The sequence below is a fragment of the Planococcus citri genome, chromosome 2 (assembly GCF_950023065.1).
Source record: "Planococcus citri chromosome 2, ihPlaCitr1.1, whole genome shotgun sequence".
Classification (NCBI taxonomy): domain Eukaryota; kingdom Metazoa; phylum Arthropoda; class Insecta; order Hemiptera; family Pseudococcidae; genus Planococcus; species Planococcus citri.
This window is the reverse complement of record NC_088678.1, coordinates 45,540,692-45,563,238: the sequence shown is the minus strand read 5'-3', so window position 1 is coordinate 45,563,238 and position 22,547 is coordinate 45,540,692. Positions and strand designations below refer to the sequence as shown.

The window sequence follows — 22,547 nt, the reverse complement described above, 5'->3', positions numbered from 1 at the left end:
TATTTCCCAGTATGGGCTATTTGCTCTTCTTTTCCTTCATGTAAAACTTATTGTTCAAGTTCAAATTCAAGAATTGTTCAAAGTTTGAATCAGAAAAATCAACTCCTCTCTCCATAAAGAAACCTTTTGTTTTTACTTCTCAAAACATGATTGAATTTTTGAAAGCTTTTGGCATTTGGCCTCGCTTCACTCAGTCGTTTTTTATACCATACTGACTTTCGAGAGCTTTTGTACTCGTTTCGCTCGAGTCCGTTTCCTTTTCTTTTTCCATTTTCAATTTTTCAACAAAAAATAACTAGGTATTCGAATTTCAAAATTTTGAAGCAAATTATACTTAATATGAAATATTTACAATCGAAATTGAAGAATTTGAGTTTTTGAGTTACGTATATTCATCAATTTTTAAAATTGATAAGAAGAAAATAAAACGAAAAATTGAACTGAAACTTCATACTTTTGGCGTCTACTTGTTTAAATAAAATCATAATGTGTTTGAAGACATCAGAAAAGCAAACATTTTTTTACAAAAATTTGGCTAAAAACTTGAATGTAAATTTTGACTTTCCCCCACCTTAAAAAATTCCATAAGTGCTCGAAAAATGACTTGCTGAAAGTCCTGCTAAAGTCCTACTTTTCATTTTGAAATTTTGTTAGACACCCTGTGAAAGCTCAACTTTTCAAGATGATCAAGATGAATACAGGAAATCGAAAACAAAAATTACAACAAGATCATTTTTTACGACTCGTTTCAACTACAAAAATGGTAGTTTCAATATAATTTTCTATAGGTTTTGCAGATACTAGAAGAGGGAAGCGGAAGTCAAAAGTCTCAAAATTTTTTAAAGCTGTTCGATTCTACTCGTATTTCTGGAAGGCACCAAGTTCGAAGTTGATGTGAAGAGGAATAAAATGGGTATTTTCGTTGAGTTGAACTGAAACGTAAACGTTTAGTAATTGAATTGAAGTAGGTAAAATATCAACTTTATTTGTACAAAACATTAATTTCTATATCAAAATTAAGTATCGAAAAATTGAAATTACAGGAACATGAATTGGTAAATCGAAAAATCACAGACGAAAAAATTATTTTTAAAATAAGTAGACAAATACTAAACGCAAAACGCTTTCACGAATCTTTTTTCGTGTTTCTGATCTCATTTGGTAGTATTCCGGAATCCAAAGCAAGCTTGTAAAATATCGAATCCTTTCTGTTGAGTAAATTTTCCACAGTATCGAATTCTTTGACGGTGCCATTTTCCATTACAAGTATCCTATATGAGACGATTTGAAAAAAGAAAACGTATTCATGAGATATTCACGCGTACATATGACTTAAAAATATTAGAATTGCATTTACTTATCGTAATCCTGAACGGTATTCAATCGATGAGCTATGGTAATAACAGTACATTGGTAAAATTCTTTACGAATTGTTTTTTGAATCAGTTCGTCGGTCTCTAGATCAACAGAAGCCGTCGCTTCGTCCAATATTAATATTTTCGTTTTACGTAATAGCGCTCTGGCTAAGCATATGAGCTGTTTTTGCCCGAAGCTGAAAAATAATAGGTGTTTAATTACAAAACAGGATGTTTAAAAGTACCTATCTATGAAGTATAATAATTACTAAAACCTATATTTCGATGTTAATACCTCAAATTTCCTCCACCTTCTTTAATTTGATATTCCAAACGGTCTGGCAAATTTCGTACAAAATCTTTCAAATGCGCTTTTTCTAAAACATCCCATAAAGTGCTGTCATGATAAGCTTGAAAAGGATCGAGATTGAAACGTAAAGTCCCCGCAAATAACACAGGATCCTGTATAACACGGTGTAGACTCATTAGTGCTAAAATTACCTACCTATATAATAGATATCTAAGCTATATTTTGCGAGTGTATTTTCAAAACACGTTCTACAAAGTGCAAAATAGGTAGGTACCTGAGGTATAACCGTCAACTTTGATCGTAATTTGCGTAAGTTTAGTGTAGATATATCTATTCCATCGATATAAATTTTTCCAGAGGTGCGTTCTACGATTCTAAAAATAGCTGATATTATCGATGTCTTTCCAGCCCCTGTTCTTCCAATTATACCCACCTGAAATATGATTTGTTTGTACATATGTTTACAAATATTCCTCTTTCGAAATTATCGAAATGCATACATCGTATATTGTAAATTGCAATCAGTCAAATATTCACCTTTTCTTTACTTCGGATATGAAAATTAACATCTCTCAAAACCAAGTTTAAGCCAGGTCTATACCGCAATTTATAACTTTCAAATTTAATTTCACCTTTCGCCGGCCAATCTGGTGGAATTTCTGAGCGTTGATCAGGTTCTCGGGGATTATCGATGAATTCTTTGATTCTTTCGACGGATACGATCACGTTTTCAACCTCTGTTAGATTTGTTATCATCAAATTCACTTCTTTTGATATCTGCAAATAATCAATTTTTCAATTATTAAGTAATAGTAGTCAATAGTTTACATTGTAATTTTTACCTGTATCGTGTAAGTGATTATAAAAGCCAATACGCCTTCATTGAACATGTCTCGTCCGGATATCACAAAAAATGATGTCAAAGCAATGATGATTCCTACGAGAATTTCCAAACGTGTATTTAACCACCTGAATAAAAAAATCAAGTCATGTAATGAGTAGGCATGAAAATAGTAAAACGATATTTCTTTTGTTTTACCGACCTCGAACAAACAAAAATGGAATACACAGTCGCAGAACATAGGTCATATTTATGGTACGTATTTTTGATAAATTTCTCTTGAAAATTGTACGCTCTTATTGATTCCAAACCTGTCATCGATAAATTGCCATTATAATTTGTATCACAAGTGCTGCATAACAGTCGGGCAGCCCGCATAAGAATCTATTGCACCCCCACCCCCGTCGATCCTCCAAGACAACTTTTTTCTTAAAGGGAGATTCCTAAGGAACATTTCTAGCGCCCTTGTCCTAAAAAAAAAGTGGCCCTACTTACATAGTCGCCGTCATATTGAATTAATTGACAGTTCAGCCAAAATCGCAGATTTTGCGTTCCAACATCGGACTTGCACGAAAACTGCCTTTTTTCGATTTTTCGTGAATTTTTGAAAATCAAAAGGCCAAAAATGAGGGAAAAAATCAAAATTTTACCAAATTGACCAAGAAAGCTGAAATTTGGGATATACCCTATTTTCTACACGCCAAATTGATCGGAAACTGTTTCAAACTGTTTTGAGCAGTTCTGGAGCCTTCAGCAGATTTTTGAAACTCGAAATTTCCCAAAATTTTATCAAATGGAGATGGAAAGCCGAAATTCATTCTGCGAACTAATTTCAATACGCTACGAAGTCGACTGCAGGTGGATTTTAAATCGTTTTGGAGCCTCCAGTGACCTTTTTGAAACTTGAAATTCCCATAACATTTTATCAAATGGTGTTAGCAAGCTGAAATTTACTTCGCAAACTAATTTCAATACCATATGTGACCGTGCATATTAAAACAGACCTTACGACTTTTTTTTCACTTTTGAGTTAAATACGGATTATTATGTAAAAAATGCAGAATTTTTCAAAAAAGTTGGTCTCAAGAACAATGGAGCATGTTTAGTACCTTAAACATGCATGTTTGTTGGCTGCGTTTGCAAAACATTGACGTTTTTCCGTTAGGTCGCTTTTAACTTGCACAACATTTTCATGCATAAAAACTTTTTTCTGTTAGGTTGGTTTCAACTTACACAGTAAAACAATAATTGTTAGCAACTTTGGAATCTCTGCCACCACCAGGACAACCCGAATGTTACGCGGGTAGCCGCGGAGCCCCCCGCGCAAAAAAATAATCCAAAAACTTTAAACCCATTTTTCTCAAAAACAGTTTTTTGGCTTAAGGTCTGTTTTAATATGCACGGTCACATATGAAGCCGACTACCCGGTGGTTTCAAATGGTTTTGAAGCTTCCAGCTACTTTTTGGAAATTTCAAATTTCCAAAAAAAAACGCTATAAAACCTTTAAAAAAGTCGCTGGAGGCTCCAAAACGACTTAAAATCCACCTTCAGTCGACTTTGTGGCATATTGAAATTAGTTTGCAGAATGAATTTCGGCTTTCCATCTCCATTTAATGAAATTTTGGGAAATTTAAAGTTTCAAAAATCTACTGGAGGCTCCAGTAATTTTCAAAAAATCACTGGAGGCTCCAAAACGACTTGAAATTCCCCTGCAGTCGACTTCGTAGCGTATTAAAATTAGTTTGCAGAATAAATTTCGGCTTTCCAACTTCATTTTTGATGAAATTTTGTGGGAATTTCGAGTTTTAAAAATCTGCTGGAGGCTCCAGAACTGCTCAAAACGGTTTGAAACAGTTTCCAATCGATTTGGCGTGTCGAAAAAAGGGTATACCCAAATTTCAGCTTTCTTGGTCGATTTGGTAAAATTTTGATTTTTTTCTCTCATTTTTGACCTTTTGATTTTTAAAAATTCACCAAAAATCGAAAAAGGCACTTCAGCACTTGAAATTTTGACAGGTGATAAATTTTTGCCTGATCTTTCGATCTACCTTTGTACGGCTTGGAAAATTTCGTGCAAGTTCTATGTTGGAACGCAAAATGTGCGATTTTGGCTGACCTGTCAATCAAAATGGTCGCCATTTTGTATGTAGGGCCACTTTTTTTTGAGGATAAGGGCTAGAAATGTTCATTAGGACTCCTCCTTTATGAAAAAAGAAAGTCGTCCCGGAGGATCGACGGGGGGAAGGGGGTGCAATAGAACCTTTTATTGAAGATTTCTTTTATGAAAAAAGGTATAGGTAAATCGAGAGGGAAAATCATATGCTATACAGGTTGAAAAAATTACCAATATAATAAAATTGATTTTCAAAATAAAATAGGAAATTACTATGTACTTCCCTCTCAACTCTACCCCTTTCATATTGTGATTTTCTATCGCTACACCTATTGAATTTACCTGACATTGTTTCAACAAAGTGAGAATACAGAGGTGATCTGTAAATGGAATCAATCCTCTTCAACTGATGAGATATCACCATGTAAAATTTCTGTACACAAAATACGTAACAATTTACTCGATAATGTTTCCCTTTCCGCGTACATATAAATCAAAATGTTAAAGAAAGGTCATCAATGTCGTCACTTGAACGAATTAAAAATACCTACCTGAATCACGAATATCAAAAATACAGCAGGTATGAGAAATATCGAGCATATTGGCGTATGGCTCATAATAACTAGCGATACCGCAATCAACTTGATTGAAAAAATTTAATGAAATTAATTATTCGTTAAGTAGGTATTCTATACGTAGGCATATCAAATAATTATGATCATATCAACAAATCGAATCAACATACCCTGCTGCAAAACAGTGAGAGCATAGCGAGCTTTCCTGCAAGGTTATTATCAATGGCATCCATATCGACAGTAAATCGATTAATGATACGTCCCACCGGTGTGCTATCGAAGATCGACATTGGCCATCGAAGAACATTCTCTAGCAAATTATTGTAAATTGTTACAGATGATTTGAGCAGGAATTTCTGCATCGATATATTCGCCAATACGATTGACAGTACTGGAAAGTAAAATAGATTTTAATTCACATTTCAGTTGCCTACCAAAAAATATCCGGTGATTTATTCTATCGTAAAACCAAAGTATGTAACCTTGACAAATCCCCAAAATTAGAAAAACGCTCAAATTCAACGGGTTATCTTTTTTTAGCTGACTTGTATCAGCTTTAGAAATGGCCTCCTCTTCCTCCTCTTTATTTGACCAGCTTGCTAACCACAAGTTTGATAAAACCGAAAAAGTTTGGAAAGCTAAGTACAAGCAGAAAGTACTGTATACGAAAAATGGTCCTGCTATTGTGAAGTAATACTTGTAAACGTCGAATTTAATCTGAAAATGAACAAACGTTTGAATATTAGCAGATTGTCATCCAGGTACAAATTACACTTAAAAGAATCATTATTTCGTAGGTAATTTAGTTACATTTCCAACTTCCACGTGCTCCTTTTGAATGAGTTTTTTCGGTTCGTAATTGTAACGTAGGTTTAAATCGTTTTCTTTACTCCTGAAACAATTAAAACATGCCATCCAGGTTGTGATTTAAATAATAAGAATGATCTCTGGCTGAAAATACGAGTAGGTAATTATACTTGAAAACACCAACTTAAAGAGATTATTAATTGAATTTTTTGAATCGATGATTGAATTTTTCAAATCGATTTTTGCTTCAGAAATCTGCTTCCTCAAAACGGGATTATTTATGTCTGAAAAATAAAAAGGATGATTATACGTAATAAAATTCATTAATATTAAGAACGTTATGCAACAAAAGATAAATTTACCTCTATCGAGTTCATCTTCAATATTGGTGTTTTTTTTATCCGTTTCTTTACCGTAGCATTTGAGAAATTCGGCAAACTTTCCGTTATCTCGCATGATCTCCTCATAAGTGCCCTTTTCCGTTATGCTTCCATTTTTCATAACTACAATGAAATCCATTTTGTGTAGAAAATCTGTACTGTGGGTTACTAAGATACGAGTCTGGGGTAGGTGATCGATAATATTTTCAGTTAATTGTCGATTAAAATTAATTAAGATAAATTTAATGTATTCACCTTATTATTTAAAATGCTCTGCGGACCAAGGACATACTGAAAGATATGTTCAGCAACGGTGTAATCTACAGCACTGAGAGGGTCGTCGAAAAAATATATGTCTTTGTTGCTGCAAACTGCTCGAGCCAAACTAATTCTCTGCTTTTGACCTCCGCTCAGATTAATGCCCTGAAAAATATCGTCATCTATTTGATCTTTATTTTATTTTTTTAAAGGAGTGAAATGAAAATGAATTCGAAGAACGTGGTTTAAGAAATCGAACCTTTTCTCCAATTTCAGTTTGGTCATCATCGTGCATTATTTGAAGATCCGATTTCAAAGCACAAGCTTGTAATGCTTTCGTGTATAATTTGTTGTCCACGATTTCGCCCATGGTGATGTTTTCTTTTACTGTTGTATTCAATATCCAAGCTTGTTGGGGTACGTAGGCTGTGCTACCCTGTTTGAAATGATAGGGGGAAATTCTCGTTATTGGGAAATATTTTTTGAAAAGTACCTAAAATCTCGTTCTTCACTTACGTTTACATTCACACGTCCGGATTTTTTAGGCAGCTCTCCCAAAAACGCGGATATCAGCGAACTTTTCCCAGATCCAACTTGTCCAACGATGGCTACCAAACTTCCTTGTTTAATCCGTAAATTGATATTTTTCAGCGTTGGCGTTTTTTGATTCTTTTCCCACGCGAATTCTCCATTTTCAATCACCAATGCTTCTTCTGTTGAAATACACTTTTAAACTGTAGTAATTGTCAAATTTTTAGAGGTTTTATTACGCTGCATTGTCCCGATTTGAGATATAGCTTTTTACCTCCTTTTTCGTGAGTTACTTCGTTTGGGTCGATTTCTTCCAAATTCAAGAACTTATTTATTCTTTTAATGGAAACAAAAGCCTATTTATAAAGATTATAAAATTTTATTTAAATAGATGGATTAGATATTAAGCTTAACAAGGTACTTGAAAGCTAGCTCGTGATTACGAAAAGATTTTACCTGTAAAGCCATGTTGTATAAATTAGGCATATGATACATTGGCATTCGAAACGTATTAAAAAATGAAATGCATATGAAGGCTTTTTCAACATCCAAAACATTACTCGAGTTGCTTAAAATGTAAGTTGCGATCGTAATCAAAGGTAGCTGTGGGGAAATTTCAATTTGTGAACAATATTGTATGCATAATAGGTATCTATTTGAATTTCGTAAACTGGTTACGAAAAATTAGATTCGAAAGAAATTCATTAAAATTGACATAAAGTTCCTGAAAGTACGTACTCAGTATTCACGTTATCAATACCTATATGAAAGGCTTTAAAACCATTGTAAAACTAAATGTATCTACGTAAATGAATCGCTTTTCGGTTAAAAAAACAAACTTATTTTCAGATAATAAATTGTGAATCATAAATGAAGAGTCGATCATGTTTTCCCATTACCTAATCTGTAAATTCCGTCGTGTACAAATGCACGTCTTGCATACACAACTTATTCAATTTTGTTGTGATTTATACAGAATGAAATCATTTTCTATGTACATACATGAATATTATGTAATTTCGTCGTAGGAAATTTCGTTTATTACTGATGTAGCGTTGAAACTTTCTTTATAAATACTTAGGTAGTTTCTTTGAAAAATAAAATACGCAAATTATCTAGAAAAATAACGCATCAAATACGCTAATTTCTAAAAAAAAAAAGTAATTTCGATGTTAGGTATATCGAAAATTAATTGATAATACTCCTTAAACTCTATTTTACATCATTTATTGCTAGAAAATTTTATCATGTTATTTTGAATGTAAATTATTGGATATTGATGGGAGATCTTCAAGATGCTATATTTTGGTAAATTATCTACCGTTGATGGCAATATCGCAGGCAATTTTAGGCTACATTGAGTCCTCAGATAACTCGGTTAATGATACTGAAAAATTGCGGCCTTGAAGCTGAATTATTTTTTCATTTCTTTTTGAAGACCCTTGCTCTTTAATTTTAAAAATTTCTCAGAAATGTTCTAAAGTTATTATTTTTTTGGAAGGGTGCATGTATGTAGAATCAATTATGCAGAGCTCGTACTCCATGAGGTACAACTTAAGACTCCGGTTGGTACTGCGACTTTTTCTCCAACTCATTTTCTCTAAAACAATTTTTTCTAATAGGATATCTAACGTCAATTTGCAAGTTCTCTAAAACACTCATTTTCTACTAAGAATTTTGCCAACATTATTTTTTCTCTAAAACATATATTTTCAAAGTATGAAAATTTACCATTATTGTGTCTGAATTTTTCTGAATAATTAATTTTTTTCAAGAAAACCCCTTCCCTTGGTCTTTTACAGAGGTCTCCAAAATTGAAAAAAATAACAGACAACCCTTTTGAAATCCAAAATATCAACCTGATAAATCAAATCTAAAACCTTCTCTGCGCGTGTGTAATAATTCCGAACACCCTCCTCCCCCCCCCCAAAAAAAAACATAATATGTATGTAAGGTACCTAAAAATAGGTATAAAATTCAGATTTGTGAAAATTTTTTAAAAATTTTTCATAAAAAGTTGTTGCTGTTTCGCTAAAAATTCCAAAAAGTCAATTTTTTTAAAAATTTCTTTAAGCATTATTTTTTGCTCAAAATTGCCAAAAAGTCTTGTTTTTTCTATAAAAATTACAAAAAAGCATCATTTTTTGTCAGTAATGGGAATAATTGTTGAAAATTCCTGTTTACTGCTAAAATTGTTGGAGTCTCGCTTCTTGCCAAAAATTGTTGAAAATTCACATTTTTTCAATAATCGACAAAAAAATGTTTTTTTTGCCAAGAATTGCTAAAAAGCCTTGCCTTTTGTCAAAATTACTGTCAAAATATCGTTTTCTGCTAAAAATAACAAGTGGTCCGTTCTTTTTGTCGCAACGTTGTACAACAAAGGGTGGATTGTACGAATTTCGGTCAAGACGTTGAACTCTGATTAACTAATCAAAAACAATTAGATAAGAATTTGAACGAGGGTTGTACATTGTACAAGTGGCCCTCAAAAAAACGCAACTTTTACAACAGTTGCGTGCAAAAAGAACGGATCAAAGGTCCCGCCTTTCGTCTAAATGGTCAAAATCTCGTTATTATTGCCAAAATTGCAGAAAATGTTAGCTGTTCTGTTTGCGAAAGATTCTAATAAGTCTTACGTCTGACAAATGACATGGATATATTTTTTGGGCCAAGGATCTTTTAGAAATTTGCGTAACGCTGATCTGCGTCACTCTGAGACAGCCAACCTCTGGAGGCCACACAGGCTGACTGAACCTTGGGAAGCCATATTGACAGGGCAATGATCTTTAGAAGCCAGATAGACAGACGACATTTGAAGAGCCAGAAAACCCGGCACGGATAATCACACCAGACTTGACCTGATCAGATCAAATTTTAATTAGATGACCCGCGTCCATACAGAGACAGACACAAATCTGACCGGAGCCGGACGTCAGGCTGTCGAAAATTTCAGCATAGAGTTCAGGCGTGGATCACGTTTGATTCAGCATTAAATCGAATTGACCAAAAAATATTCATTCATGATTTAAAACTTTTCCGGGAGAGGAGACTTTTCAACCATTTTTCCCCAAAAATTGCTCCACAGTTTCGCCCTTTTGTCAAAATTGTTCAATTCGTGGGGTTTTGCCTAAATTTTTAAAAATTCTTACTTCATTGCCAAAAATTGAAAAAGTTGAAAAATTCTTATTGTTAGTCCATCTTTTTAAAATTAAAAATTTGAATGATTTGCTCAAGTTTTGTCACTTTTAAGTTAATTTTTTGATTTCTTTAGTGTTTTGGTCATCAAAGCCTTATACGTACATTTTTTTTGAAAAAAATTGAGTACTAGCCCTGCTTATTCCATTTTTTTCAATTTTTGTGCCTTCGTTGGAAAATTCCTAATTTTTGGCTTTTGTGGCTACCCAATCTATTTTTCAATATGGTTTCCAAAACTCAAAAAAAAGTGTAAGTTTTTGGTCATTTTCGTTTTCAATTTTAAAATACTTAGGGCTAATCAAAAATCAAAAAATCAATTCTGAAGCGGTTCCCTGGCTTGTGAAGACGAAAAAGAAATGTCGATGCATTGTGAGATTATTTCTAATTTCAACGGCGGTTTTTCCATTAAAAACAATACGCTCATCAGCGGAATTCCTTCTCTTAATTTGACTGTATTGGTTCATGAGAAAGGTCAGCGAATTTAATGAGGTTGTATTTTCGATTTGATAAGATCCCAACAAATTTATAACATATTTGTAGATACCCATTTTAATGACTTTCTTTCGAATTTGACATAAAAAACTAAGTCAATTACCACGAAAGGAGTGCTGCTGAAAAATAAGGCCATGATCACTTGGTAGATAGCGAGTTTCCTCAAATATTGCATCTCTACGTGTCGCATTTTGTTGGCAATTTTCTCGAAACTTGATTCCCACGCGTACATTTTCAACACCTAATAATAATGGATCAAGCATATGTACATACTTGTACTATTAAAATAATAACGTTGCAAAAATAAAGTAGACTTATTTAGCCTGCGATTGATAACGAGTAGTTGGGTAAGTCACGTTACACCGTTATCATGTTATGAAAAAAATTTACGAGTGTGCTGATCGTATACTTATTATCAGCTATATTATAAGGGCTTGATCAAAATTATACCACTTACTTTGATACCAGATAAAATTTCTTGAAGAAATTGAGAACGTTTGTCTTTTGCGTGCATTTCTTGGATACGTAACTTTTTTGAAAGCCTTACTATGTAACTATTCGTCATCAATATCACTCCTATTGTAATAATACTCGCAATTATACTGGTTCCTGTAGAAGAATAACGTATTAAACAACTTTTTTTTATTTGGTTGATATTTTCAGAAACTTGAAATGAAAATCAACGTACCAAAGTAACCCCACAAGATGAAGAGAGTTATTATGATCTGTGTTGGTGCTGACCAAGTATGATTGAGTTGTTTGATGAATTCGCATATTCGAGTGACGTCAACGGACATGAAATTAACTATATCACCTCCGCTGTATTGTTTCCTAGCTTCATTGGATAATTTCAACGTCTGTGTGATCGAATTTCAACTCGGTGATCAAATTTAAACAAATGAGTAAGTAAGTTCAGTGTAGAAAAATCACGAACCTTTTTATATACCAGAGACATTATGACGTTTCTAGTACGTATTTGTACTTTCAAAACCGTTTCAAAATACTTCCTCGAAATTACTACTACTATTAGAGGACTGATGAAGTACAAAAAAACGCATAGATATGCTTTCCAAATATGATCTTTTTCTTTTCTAATGGTTGATATCAACAGGCTGTAATGTTTTAACGCTTGATTAGAAATTATTCGCCTTTTCATCGCATAAATTAATTAGGTATCTTTTTTTTCAATATTCAACATCAATGATAATGAAAAATCGCCTAAATTGCTAATTGATTAAAGCGATAATAGAGGCAAACATTTGAAGTAGGTAATCTCTATAAATGTATTAACGATCGTCAAAATTGGTAGATAATTCCGTATTATCGTAATTAACACGCCGTTATTTATGATCAGGTGATTTTTTGTACAAATAAAAATGCGGGTACTGAAAAACATATTTACCTGAAGATCAACGGTGAGCTTAAAGTCATGCAGATATCTAGAGCTCTCCAGAACATGGTTTGCAATAATTGAAACCAAACCAATTTGATAATCGGACCGACAACCGAATGATCAGTTTTCTTCTCACACGAATCAGATTCCTCTAAAGAAATTCCTTCATTTTCGTTTACTTTCTTTTGCTTTTTGGTGCTGAAAAAATGATATAAAATTGCAAAAAAAAAAAATAGTGTTGGTAATCAACGTCTGAATTCAAGTAGGCACGTGATTGAGTGTCACAAACCTGGTAGCATCGTTCCAAATCTTGTCAAATTTATGTAAAATCCCCTCAGCTGTATCTTCGTAATCGACATTCCAAAGAATATCTTTCAATGGATTTTTATATCCTATCCATACGAATTGGGTGAACCAGTGGAAATATAAATTGGATAAAAATGACGAATCGTGCGACGGGCATTGTTTCTAAGAAATGTACCAACGTTCGTTAGAATGATAGGTAGGCTAATTAAATTAGTAAAACGTTGAACTGTACAGACATATTATATGGGAGGTGCATTACTTGGTATTTTTTTATCGACGCTCCCAATAATACTAAGTATAGTGGTATGTGTAAATTAGTAGATACTTAGGTACTAACTTTTTTATCAGCTAATGAATACGAAGGTTTGCGATCCGCGAAACAATTCAATACGAATATTATAATAGTCGATATGTAGTATACAGCGAATAAATAGCAATCCAGCGTTATTTTCGTATCCATCTGTGTGATTAAAAATATTATAGAGTAATTCAATACAAATACCTAACGAAATAACGAGAATCCGCGGCAATTAATCCAGAAATTTTCTAGCTAATTTTTTATTTACCTTTTCCGAATTAATTTGGAAGATATCTCGTACTGCTGGTATTGCACAAACGACTGACAAAAGAGAAAAGAAAAATGAAACTCCTGATGTTCTAATCCCCACTTTGATCTTTCCCAATGTCAGTAGCAGAAATAAGGTCTGAAAAATTGAGACAAAATTGGAATACGTAGGTATATTATTCAAGATCTATAAATATTAGCTTCTGAAAATAAAGAGTAGGTAGTACTGTACATCGTATTATATTATAAAGTTGAAGAGGAAAATTGTGGAAATACCTACAGGATGATCATCAAAAATAATTGTTCAATTGTTCAATAAAGTTGAGCGATCTAATTTTTTCTCAACGTAAAAATAGAACTGTTTAAAGAAAAGTCAAATTTAATCTAGAATCTAGATACGAAATTTTTCGGTATCAATATCATATTGCGATAAAAAGTTAGAAAAAATGAATCACAACAATTTTTGAAGAATTTTATATTCTACAAATTTGTTTCTCTTCATTGTATTCGTAGAACACTTGATTTTTTATAGAAACTGAAAATTCTCAATAAGTATTTTAAGTAGAATTTTTTATTGTTCAAAGATTGATTTTTTGGAAAAATCTCACGGTCTTGCGAAAAAAATGAACAGAAACGAAATTTTAAGGTTCGCATTTGAAAAGAGTGATTTGTTTTTCCCTGAACACTGAACAGCTTCATTTTTGTACTTCATGATTATAAAAGTTGATTCGAAGACTTTGTAAGAAGCATTTTTTGTATGGTCGAGGATTCCCTCACAACGATGTCATTCAATTTTTGAAAAATTTGAACTTTGATAGTTTCGCCTCAAAAATCCAATTTTCCAATTTTTCGTAATTTCGATATTTTTGGGAACACCTAGAAAACTGTAAACCTGCGATATTTGCCCCAAACGTCACGTTTAGAGGCATATATTCAATTATTTAGGTGAAAAAATTTAATTAAGCTCCCTGTATGTTCGTAATTTTGAACCCTTTTTTTAGAGCCCTCCACTTTGGGCACCCCTGAAAAAAGCGATTATTCATATTTTTTCAAATAAATTGAAGAATTTACATTTGATACACACTAGCTCGAGCTCAATAATTTTTCATTCGATTTTTCCTGTAACTTTCAAAATTGAGCTATTTTGGGTCAAATTCTTAGATTTTACTCTTCGAAAAAACGTTAAAATCACGTTTTCATGATTTCAATTTTCAACGAAGTAAAATCTCAGAATTTGGCCCAAAAAAGCTCAATTTTGAATGTTACAGGAAAAATAAAATGAAAAATTATCGAGCACTAATTGCTAGTGTGGTTCAAATGTAAATTTTTCAATTTATTTGAAAAAATGTACTCAAAACTTTTTTTAGGAGTGCCTAAAGTGGGGGGCTCTAAAAAAAGGGTTCAAAATTACGAATATACAGGGAGCTTCATTAAACTTTTTCATTCATATTATTGAATATATACCTCAAAACGTTACGTTTGGCGCAAATCTCAAGTTTCTAGTTTTTCAAGGGTTCCCAAAATGTCGAAATTACGAAAAATTGAAAAATTGAATTTTTGAGTACCAGCGAAAATTGTTATTGAGCTCAAAATTTGGTAGTATGGAGGTCTTTCAGATACTAATAAACTCTAAAAAGCTTTTTAGCGGGGTTCGAAGAGGTAGGTCCAAAATGGTGGTTCCAAAATTTTCAAAAATTTGAAACCCTCCATTTCTGCCTCCAAGGGGCGGAAATAGACAAATCTCCTCGCATAACGTTCATTGGGTTCAAACAGGTATTTTATGCTAAAGCAGTTTTTGAAAATAATACTCAGTGGTTCCTAAAATTATTTTTTTATTCGCAACTTTGGGGACCCCTGGAGACCAAAAAATGGTCATTTAAGGTTCAACTAATCACGGATTCGTATTTGGGGCATTTATTACAACATTTTAAGAGTGGTTCAGTCGATAACTGTCTGGTGCCAAAAAATGACCTTATCGATACTCCTCCTTTTTTAAGAAAAAAAAAGGTGGGTTATCCTATGATTTAATTAAGAGGACATGGTTAGATCAATCAATCCTAATAGAATCACTATTTCAGAAATTTTGTAATTCAGGGGCTCTGAAGAAGGATGGCGGATGGATATTACACAAGTCTGAATTTGCAAGTTGAAAATATGTATTCGAGTTGATAATCTGTTCAAATTCAAAAACGATCGAAAGTTTGAAAATTTCCTTGCAAAAAATTTCAGAAAAATCATTTTTAGGTAATTTTTTATGCGTAGACTATTTTTTTGGGTGGTGATTTTCAAATTTTTTGTGCATTTTTTTTTGTGTGCTATAAATGAGAATTTTTTTTGTCATCAGTTGGGTAAAAGTAGGTATACAGTACCTAGCCTACTACCTAGGTTGAGGTTACAAGATTTCTTCAAAAATCGAAATGCACATTAGCATCTGAAATTTTGGCTGGTTATTGTTTTGGCATACCTACGCCTTTGATTTAGCTTTGCCTGGTTCGAAAATTTTTCTGTCTGTTGGAAGTCTTCAAAAATGTGATTTGATTTGATAGGTATGTACATATTTTATTATCCCTAAGTATCTATTGAATTTTTCAAAATTTTCGAAGTGAGATATTTATTATTTATTTTCATGAATGAGGGTCTTGGTGGAATAAGGGCGTTAGACAAAAATGACGATGTGAGAAAATCGCTTTTTTGAAAGGGTTAACGTAACCGAGTGCCAAAGTTGAGTAACGGAAATGAAAGGTAACACTTCAAGCTTTAAAAAAAACGTAACCGCGAAGCTCTAAGTGAAGTATTGCCTAAGTCACGTAGGTTTAAATCTTCAATCGATTTTTGTCTAACGCCCTTATTCCACCAAGACCTTCAATTGAGTTTTTAGATTCATGAAATCATGAATAAAACAGCTAAATTGGCAAAAAAATGTGTGTATGAGTATGTATAGTAAACAACTTTCCCAACTTGACCAATTCTGCAGAATTTTCCAGTTCAAAAAAAAGTCATTCAAAGAAACGAGCTTTCTGTTGATGAATATTTTGGTATGCGGAATGGGAAACAATGTAAATGTTACTCCTACTAATTTATTCGGGTTAATTCTTCAACGAAATACAACTAAGTTAGTAGATATCTGCTATTAGTATGTATTAGGAATATTGAGATGTTGGTATGAAACAAATTAGCGAGTAAGGCACTTCATTTCATTAAACATGGTTTAAGTTGAATACGTATAATGACCTCTACATTCATCTTTGTATGCGTCATTTTAAAAAGAATAATTCTTATTCAACGTATTAACAGAACTAAAGATGAAATTTTTGATTTTTTTTTCGTGAAAAATTTATCGACAATTCACTGTTTTTGTTCATTCAACTTTCTTTCCTCCGGCAGAAACTCTCGAAGTTTTAAAAATTCACAAATTTTGAAAACTGGTTTGTATTTATTTTTTTGTATTCACTTACTTTTTTCTCAAATTTTTTTTGTTGATTTATTTATTCTTCCGCGAAATAGAAAGAGTTCGAGAAAAATAAGAAATGTAGGTAAAAGGTCAATACCCCCTAATTCGAACCGAATCCATCTTTGGAACATTTCAAGTCATAAGTTACATCACATAATCTATTCACTCCATCCAATTAATCAAAAATGAATTATGTATTTTTTCCTAATAATAAAGGTTGCTAATGTACGTATCTACTTTTACATTCTTCATAAATTTTTACTACGCAGCAAGAATCCAGAAGCCGGTTAAAAAGTTCCTATAGTGAATGGTGATGATCATGGTGGCAAAAATTTCAAAAAAAAATCCAGACATAGTCAATTCAAATTTTCAATATTTTTTCGTTTCATTTAAAATTGCAATTCATTTTACCGTACGTAAAGTCGAGTTGTTTAGATGATTGACTTTATCTATGTGTGTTTAACTGCCTACTTAATAAATATATTGTACCACTATGTGTATGATGTTAGATTAGTCACTCTCACTATCACCTCGTCCTTGTGTTTGGCGCTGCTTCTCACGTCAGTGTAGTATAATTAAGTAACATGCTGGACTAGAGGACTAGACGAAAAAAATTTGATTAGCAATTAAAAATTCCTGGACAAGATCCAATATTGTCGGAGATATGGAATTTATAATCAAAATGAATCGCAGACTCGAGATAAGCGTATGGGTGAAGTATCCGGTAAAGCATCCGTATTTACCTACGAGGTTTTCTTTCGTTTCATACATATAAACAGGTAGGAATAGAAAACTAAACTGTACTATCCTATGTGTTCAGAAATGAAATTTTACTGCTCAGTTATAAAATTCAGACGAAATTTGATATCTTCAAATTTCTATGAAAGTTTCTTTATTCGTTGGTACAGATAGGTAGGTAGATATTAGGTACCTATTTACGTGGAATAAAATTAAAATGAGATGATTTCAACTTACGAACGAGCAAATTTTTATCATTGGAGTAATAATATCTGCTAGCTCTTCGATGTTGTGTATCCACACATTATTACCCAACTCCACGATACTTGTTCCGATGGTACATATTATTGCTATCTGTAATTTTAACCAATTATTATCATGAGATACCTACCAACAAATAAATATTGCTTACGTAGGTAGAGGTACTTAGAATACCATAAGTGCACATTGTTTGAAGAAGAAATAAAAATAGTTTCACGTGGTTAATTATAGGTAGTGCATATTTATGTAGACTACATCTAGACGCAAAATAGGTACATATGTTTACCAATTTCGTTAGGTTCAATTTGTTGTATGGAATGTTTGGTGTTTTGCTTGTTTTCAAATTGTACAACTCCAATGGTAAAAATATCCATAGGAAAGCGCATGGTATCCATTGTAGAGCAGTCTTCTTGAAACATTCGGTGAAATCAGGATTGCTGCTGTGCCAAGTGATGTTTGTGTCCTGCAAGAAAAAGCACAGCTGAAATGGGTTTTTTGCATCTACAAATACTTTGAATTAAAAATTGAGTCAAGTTAAAGTCATTTTTTCTTTTTTTCTTTCTTGATGAGCTGGTAAAGTAACCACTCCCTGACCATAATTTACATCTATGAAGGGGCTTACTACATATTTTCATGCATTTATGATTTCTTAAAGAACTTTCACACTTAGAAGGCTCACTCATATCTCAAGACTGGTTCAACATAAAATATTTACGAGTTTCAAAATAAAATTAATTAAATTTGAAAATCTCAAAATTGATATTTTAGTGCCCCTTTAACCTCCCCTTTCCTATTTGAAAAAAATTATGAAAATGAGATGCGATGTGTCAATTTTTTATAGTTTGAGGGCATCGGTGATTTTTTTGAATTGACATCAACCTCCGATGCCTTTCACTATTCTCAAAATCAGGAGCCTGAGGGAATATTTTGTCAATATGGTATGAATTAAAGCCGCGTCCGAAAATTGAAAAAAAAAAAGTTGAAATGAGGATCATTCTAAACTAAGTCCAACGTGTCTCATGAATCTACTTTTCAAAATTTCTGAGAAATTAAATTAAAGAAACGAATTCCAGTCTGGATTTGGCAAAATACCAATACTTTAATCAGGGGGTGCCAAATTCACGGATTGAACTCTGAGGTCATAAAAAAACAGGTGTGAAAAGGGATTAATGTTTAGGTTTCTTGATTAGAATTGGAACTTTGTCTCATGTACGATTTCTTTTCATTATTGGTAATGTTTTACATAAATTATTTTACCATTGCAATTTTCACGAAAGTTGAAATTCCGAGATATTTTATCAACTTTTGATCACTTTCAATTGCTTTATGTTATTTTCAAAAATTTCAACGTTGTTTTATGCAATTTTGCTAATTTTTGTCAAAATTTAATCAATTTTTGGCGATTTTCAACATCTTTATTGCAAATTTTGCTTTTTTTCCTGAACATAATGCTATTTTTGTAACATTTTATACGATTTTGATAATACTCAATCAATGTCTAGTAATTTTCTAGAATTTGTTCAATATTTGGACATTTTTGCGATATTTCACGCAAAATCTGAGACATTTCATCCAATTTCAGTCATTTTTACCTTTTTTCATGAGATTTCAACAAATTTTTGAGCAATTTTCACAAATCTGATTTTTTATTAATTTATGGTAACCTTGAAAATGACTAATTTTTTGCTTCTGTTCAAGTTGACAAATGAACCGATTTTTTGTAAAATTTTTTGGATTTAAATAGAAATTTGAAAATTTGTTGATTTACAAAACATGCAGTTGAAATTGTTTTTTCATTGCTTTGTCAAGAAATTGATGTGCTTATATTTTCACGTCACTAATTCTTTTTACTTTTTTTTCAGATTCGTTGCTAGCTGCAAAAGTTTTATCGCAATGGAAAAATACTTCGGATTTTTTAAAAAGTCGGTCATGAGTTGAACAGAGTTACTTATCGTAAGTACCTATTTATGTGAATAGGAACTAGTAAAATGCTTGTACAACCTCGTGTTTACAACTCGCGATATCTTTAGCTTTGAAAAAATGTGTTAAAATTGTGGACTCATATTGGTTGGTACAATGGTACATAGTCAAGTTTTTTTTTTTTTTTTTTTTTTTTTTGCATGAATTTTGTCACAATAGTTAGATAGGAATCTGACATTTGAAATAAAATAGGTGCACATGTAGCAAAATTGAAATGAAAAGTAGAGTCAATAATAATGAAGGAAAGCATTCCACTTATGATTCCACCAGATGTTTTAACCCACCACGTGTTGTCAGGATGAGGAGAAGATTGATCTATACAAGATACAGTTCTCAGTTTACACTTCCTGATGAAAAGAAAAATGTTGCTGTTGCTTAATTGCATTCCAGCAAAGCATACTTCTTAGTTCCTATCTAAATTATATTCCGTATCTTTGAGTTTGGGCATCAGTTATCACTTGAATACGAGTTTCCCAGCATGAAAATGTTATCCTAAAAATTTCAAATCATGTGTACCTAAATAATTTGAAAGTTTTTTTTTAAAAAAAAAAGTGTTTCTTTACAAAAATTATGTCTCCAACTAGGTACAGTAAATTTTGAAATTTTTAATTTTGTGTAGGAAGATACATACCTACCTTTCAAATACTCGTAGTTTGATTACAAAAAATAAATATTTTCAATAACGAATTGATTTTTTAATTAAGATAAACACATGGACCATAAGCTTACGTAGTTAGTGCGTAATCGAGTACATTATTACCATACACACCCTAAGTATAATTTTTACTCTTGCGTATACGATATGGGGTGGGGGGGAGGCACCTGCTTATTTATGATTCAAAGTCGATCAATCAAACCACCTGAATAAAGACAATGATCAAGTTTTTATTTTTTTTCTCACTCTAAGTAGATACCTACAGTTTTTAAAAAAACAAGTGGAACCGTTCGTTTTACGATAGGAGAAACGACAGTCATTCTGCTTATTTAATGCTTTTTATTTATATCACTATCATAACTGTCTCAAAACGAAATCACGTTTTGGCTTGTCGACAAGAGGTAGAGGTAAGGGAGGGTTAATCAGTTGATACCATAAAAATCACAGTATAAATAAACACCGTTAAACGTAATTTTGCAAATTTCAAGGAAAAACGAGTATTTAATTTTTGATAATTTCACGACCAAAAAGAATAAACATTTTAAAAGTACGTATGCAAAGATATGTAAAATGCTGCTAACTAATTGTTGGAATATAATTTGTAATTATAATTTTAATATCTACGTATTAATAAGTAGAGATCTAAATTCAATTCTTCGTTCACTCACCCAGAAAGGAGAATCGCATAAATTCTTCATTATATCGGCGATTTGAGCTAAGAAATTTCATCGATGAACGAAGTTATGATTAAAATTTTACCCGGTACTCGCGAACACTTGTTTATTAAATAATTTCGTTCACTCTACTGACGTTGAGTTGAAATATAAAATTATAAAACTTGTTTGTAATATACTGAAACGATAACGCGCGAACATGTGACCCATAAGAAGGGATTATACCTACTTGCTTCAGTTTTTTTTTCGCGTTAGTTATCGTTTATCTCTTTATAATGAAAGTATTGTAGGTATAATTATAAATTGGCGAATTAAAGTGCGTTTCAAATATTTCAAATGATAACGCATCGTGTAAATTAAAAGTACATTAGCTCGAGAATATTGAAATCAAAAGTGGTGCGCTAATAATCGATCATTGTTTATATCACGTAGAGTTTATTATACTCATTACTCGTACATACGTAATACCGCGTAGACTGCATTAATGTAGACATTATGTTAACGAAATACGAGAACTTCTCACTTGCGGCCATGTACACAATGTATCGTATTATAATTACATTAGACTAATATTTTAGCATCGTTTTCTTGTTTTTTTTTGTTTACCCTCCTTCATTAATATAATTATAGCTATTTATAATATTAGGTTGGTTTGGTTAACAGTGCGTATGATGCTGAGTAATACATGGTTTAAGAAAATTCCATGACGCGAATACTATTTTATGGTACCTATACCTACTTGATTATTACTTCCTATTTTTGGAAGAAAAAAACAGAAGTAGGTACCCAAGTGTGGTAGGTAAGATACAAGGCCAACAAGAGCGAGCGTTAGCCCCGGTGTAAAAAAAATTTATGGACCCTTTATTCAAATAAATACCGGCCCTCCCGGATTTCAAGGGTTTCAAACCCATACCCGAATACCCGAACAAAAATTGTCTAATTTTTGTATACGTACCCGAAAAAATGATACAAGAAATACCTCTACCCGTATCCTTACCCGAACAATTTTTTGGGTATTTTCGGGTACAGCTTTACCCTAACATGGGGGGGGGGGGTACTGGTACTGCTATATTGTCCGAGTGTCCGAGTCGAGGAACTTTCGTGTCCAAAATTTGGACTCATTTAGCGACTAAAATTTTTCTCAAAAAAATAGTCTTCGCATTTTTTTTTGATTTATTAAATTATATTTAAAAAAAAAATCAAAAAACCAGATCGATGTCACTAAAAAAATACATAGTCAAAAAATTGTCTCATTTTCCAACTCCAAGTCATTTTTGTGCTCAGTGAGTAATGTAAATTTTCGCTGAAAACATATTTCACAGTTCAGCTCAATTTTGAGCTCAAAAAAAAAAAAGAAATTTTGTTCTAAGAATCGCTCGCTATTTTGAAGTTATGTTTGCAGAAATGAGATCGCTGTATAAAAAAAAATCACATTAGGTGCAATTTCGATCCAATCCATTTCTTAATCAAGTTGTTGTTTTTTTTAAAATCAGGAACTGGTTTGTCAAAAATCAGTGATTGCTGGGCTGTGACCAATCTAGGCCTTCCGGTAGTCATCGCCTCATCGCTGATTTTATGGATGCTTTTCTTTAACAAAATCGAAGATATTCGTTAATTATGTGAACTGCCAATCAGAATCGTTCGAATTGCTATCAAAGCTTCTCTG

The 22,547-nt window shown here is 32.4% G+C and overlaps 1 protein-coding gene and 1 long non-coding RNA gene across 2 annotated transcripts in view; one reads left to right on the top strand and one right to left on the bottom strand.

Moving 5' to 3' along the window:
* LOC135836079 (uncharacterized) overlaps positions 1-21,463 on the top strand; it is a 39,089-nt gene extending 17,626 nt beyond the window's left edge. The window contains exons 2-3 of the long non-coding RNA XR_010556993.1: positions 11,522-11,760; positions 19,435-21,463. This is a non-coding gene — a long non-coding RNA (uncharacterized LOC135836079). The remainder of the gene's footprint in view (positions 1-11,521; positions 11,761-19,434) is intronic.
* LOC135836070 (multidrug resistance-associated protein 1-like) lies at positions 966-21,011 on the bottom strand. Its single transcript, XM_065350659.1, has 30 exons — positions 20,876-21,011; positions 17,859-18,035; positions 17,549-17,665; positions 13,124-13,261; positions 12,895-13,017; positions 12,541-12,719; positions 12,261-12,449; positions 11,793-11,970; positions 11,547-11,715; positions 11,316-11,467; positions 10,962-11,099; positions 7,628-7,774; positions 7,446-7,527; positions 7,157-7,353; positions 6,900-7,076; positions 6,638-6,805; positions 6,365-6,563; positions 6,187-6,286; positions 6,006-6,087; positions 5,678-5,912; positions 5,366-5,586; positions 5,172-5,261; positions 4,963-5,053; positions 2,709-2,817; positions 2,508-2,634; positions 2,203-2,442; positions 1,940-2,098; positions 1,651-1,817; positions 1,358-1,552; positions 966-1,271 (listed from the first exon to the last, which is right to left on the bottom strand). The coding sequence occupies exons 1-30, from the start codon at positions 20,903-20,905 to the stop codon at positions 1,127-1,129; spliced, it is 4,521 nt and encodes a 1,506-aa protein (XP_065206731.1). The 5' UTR covers positions 20,906-21,011; the 3' UTR covers positions 966-1,126.
* Positions 21,464-22,547: the final 1,084 nt, after the last annotated feature.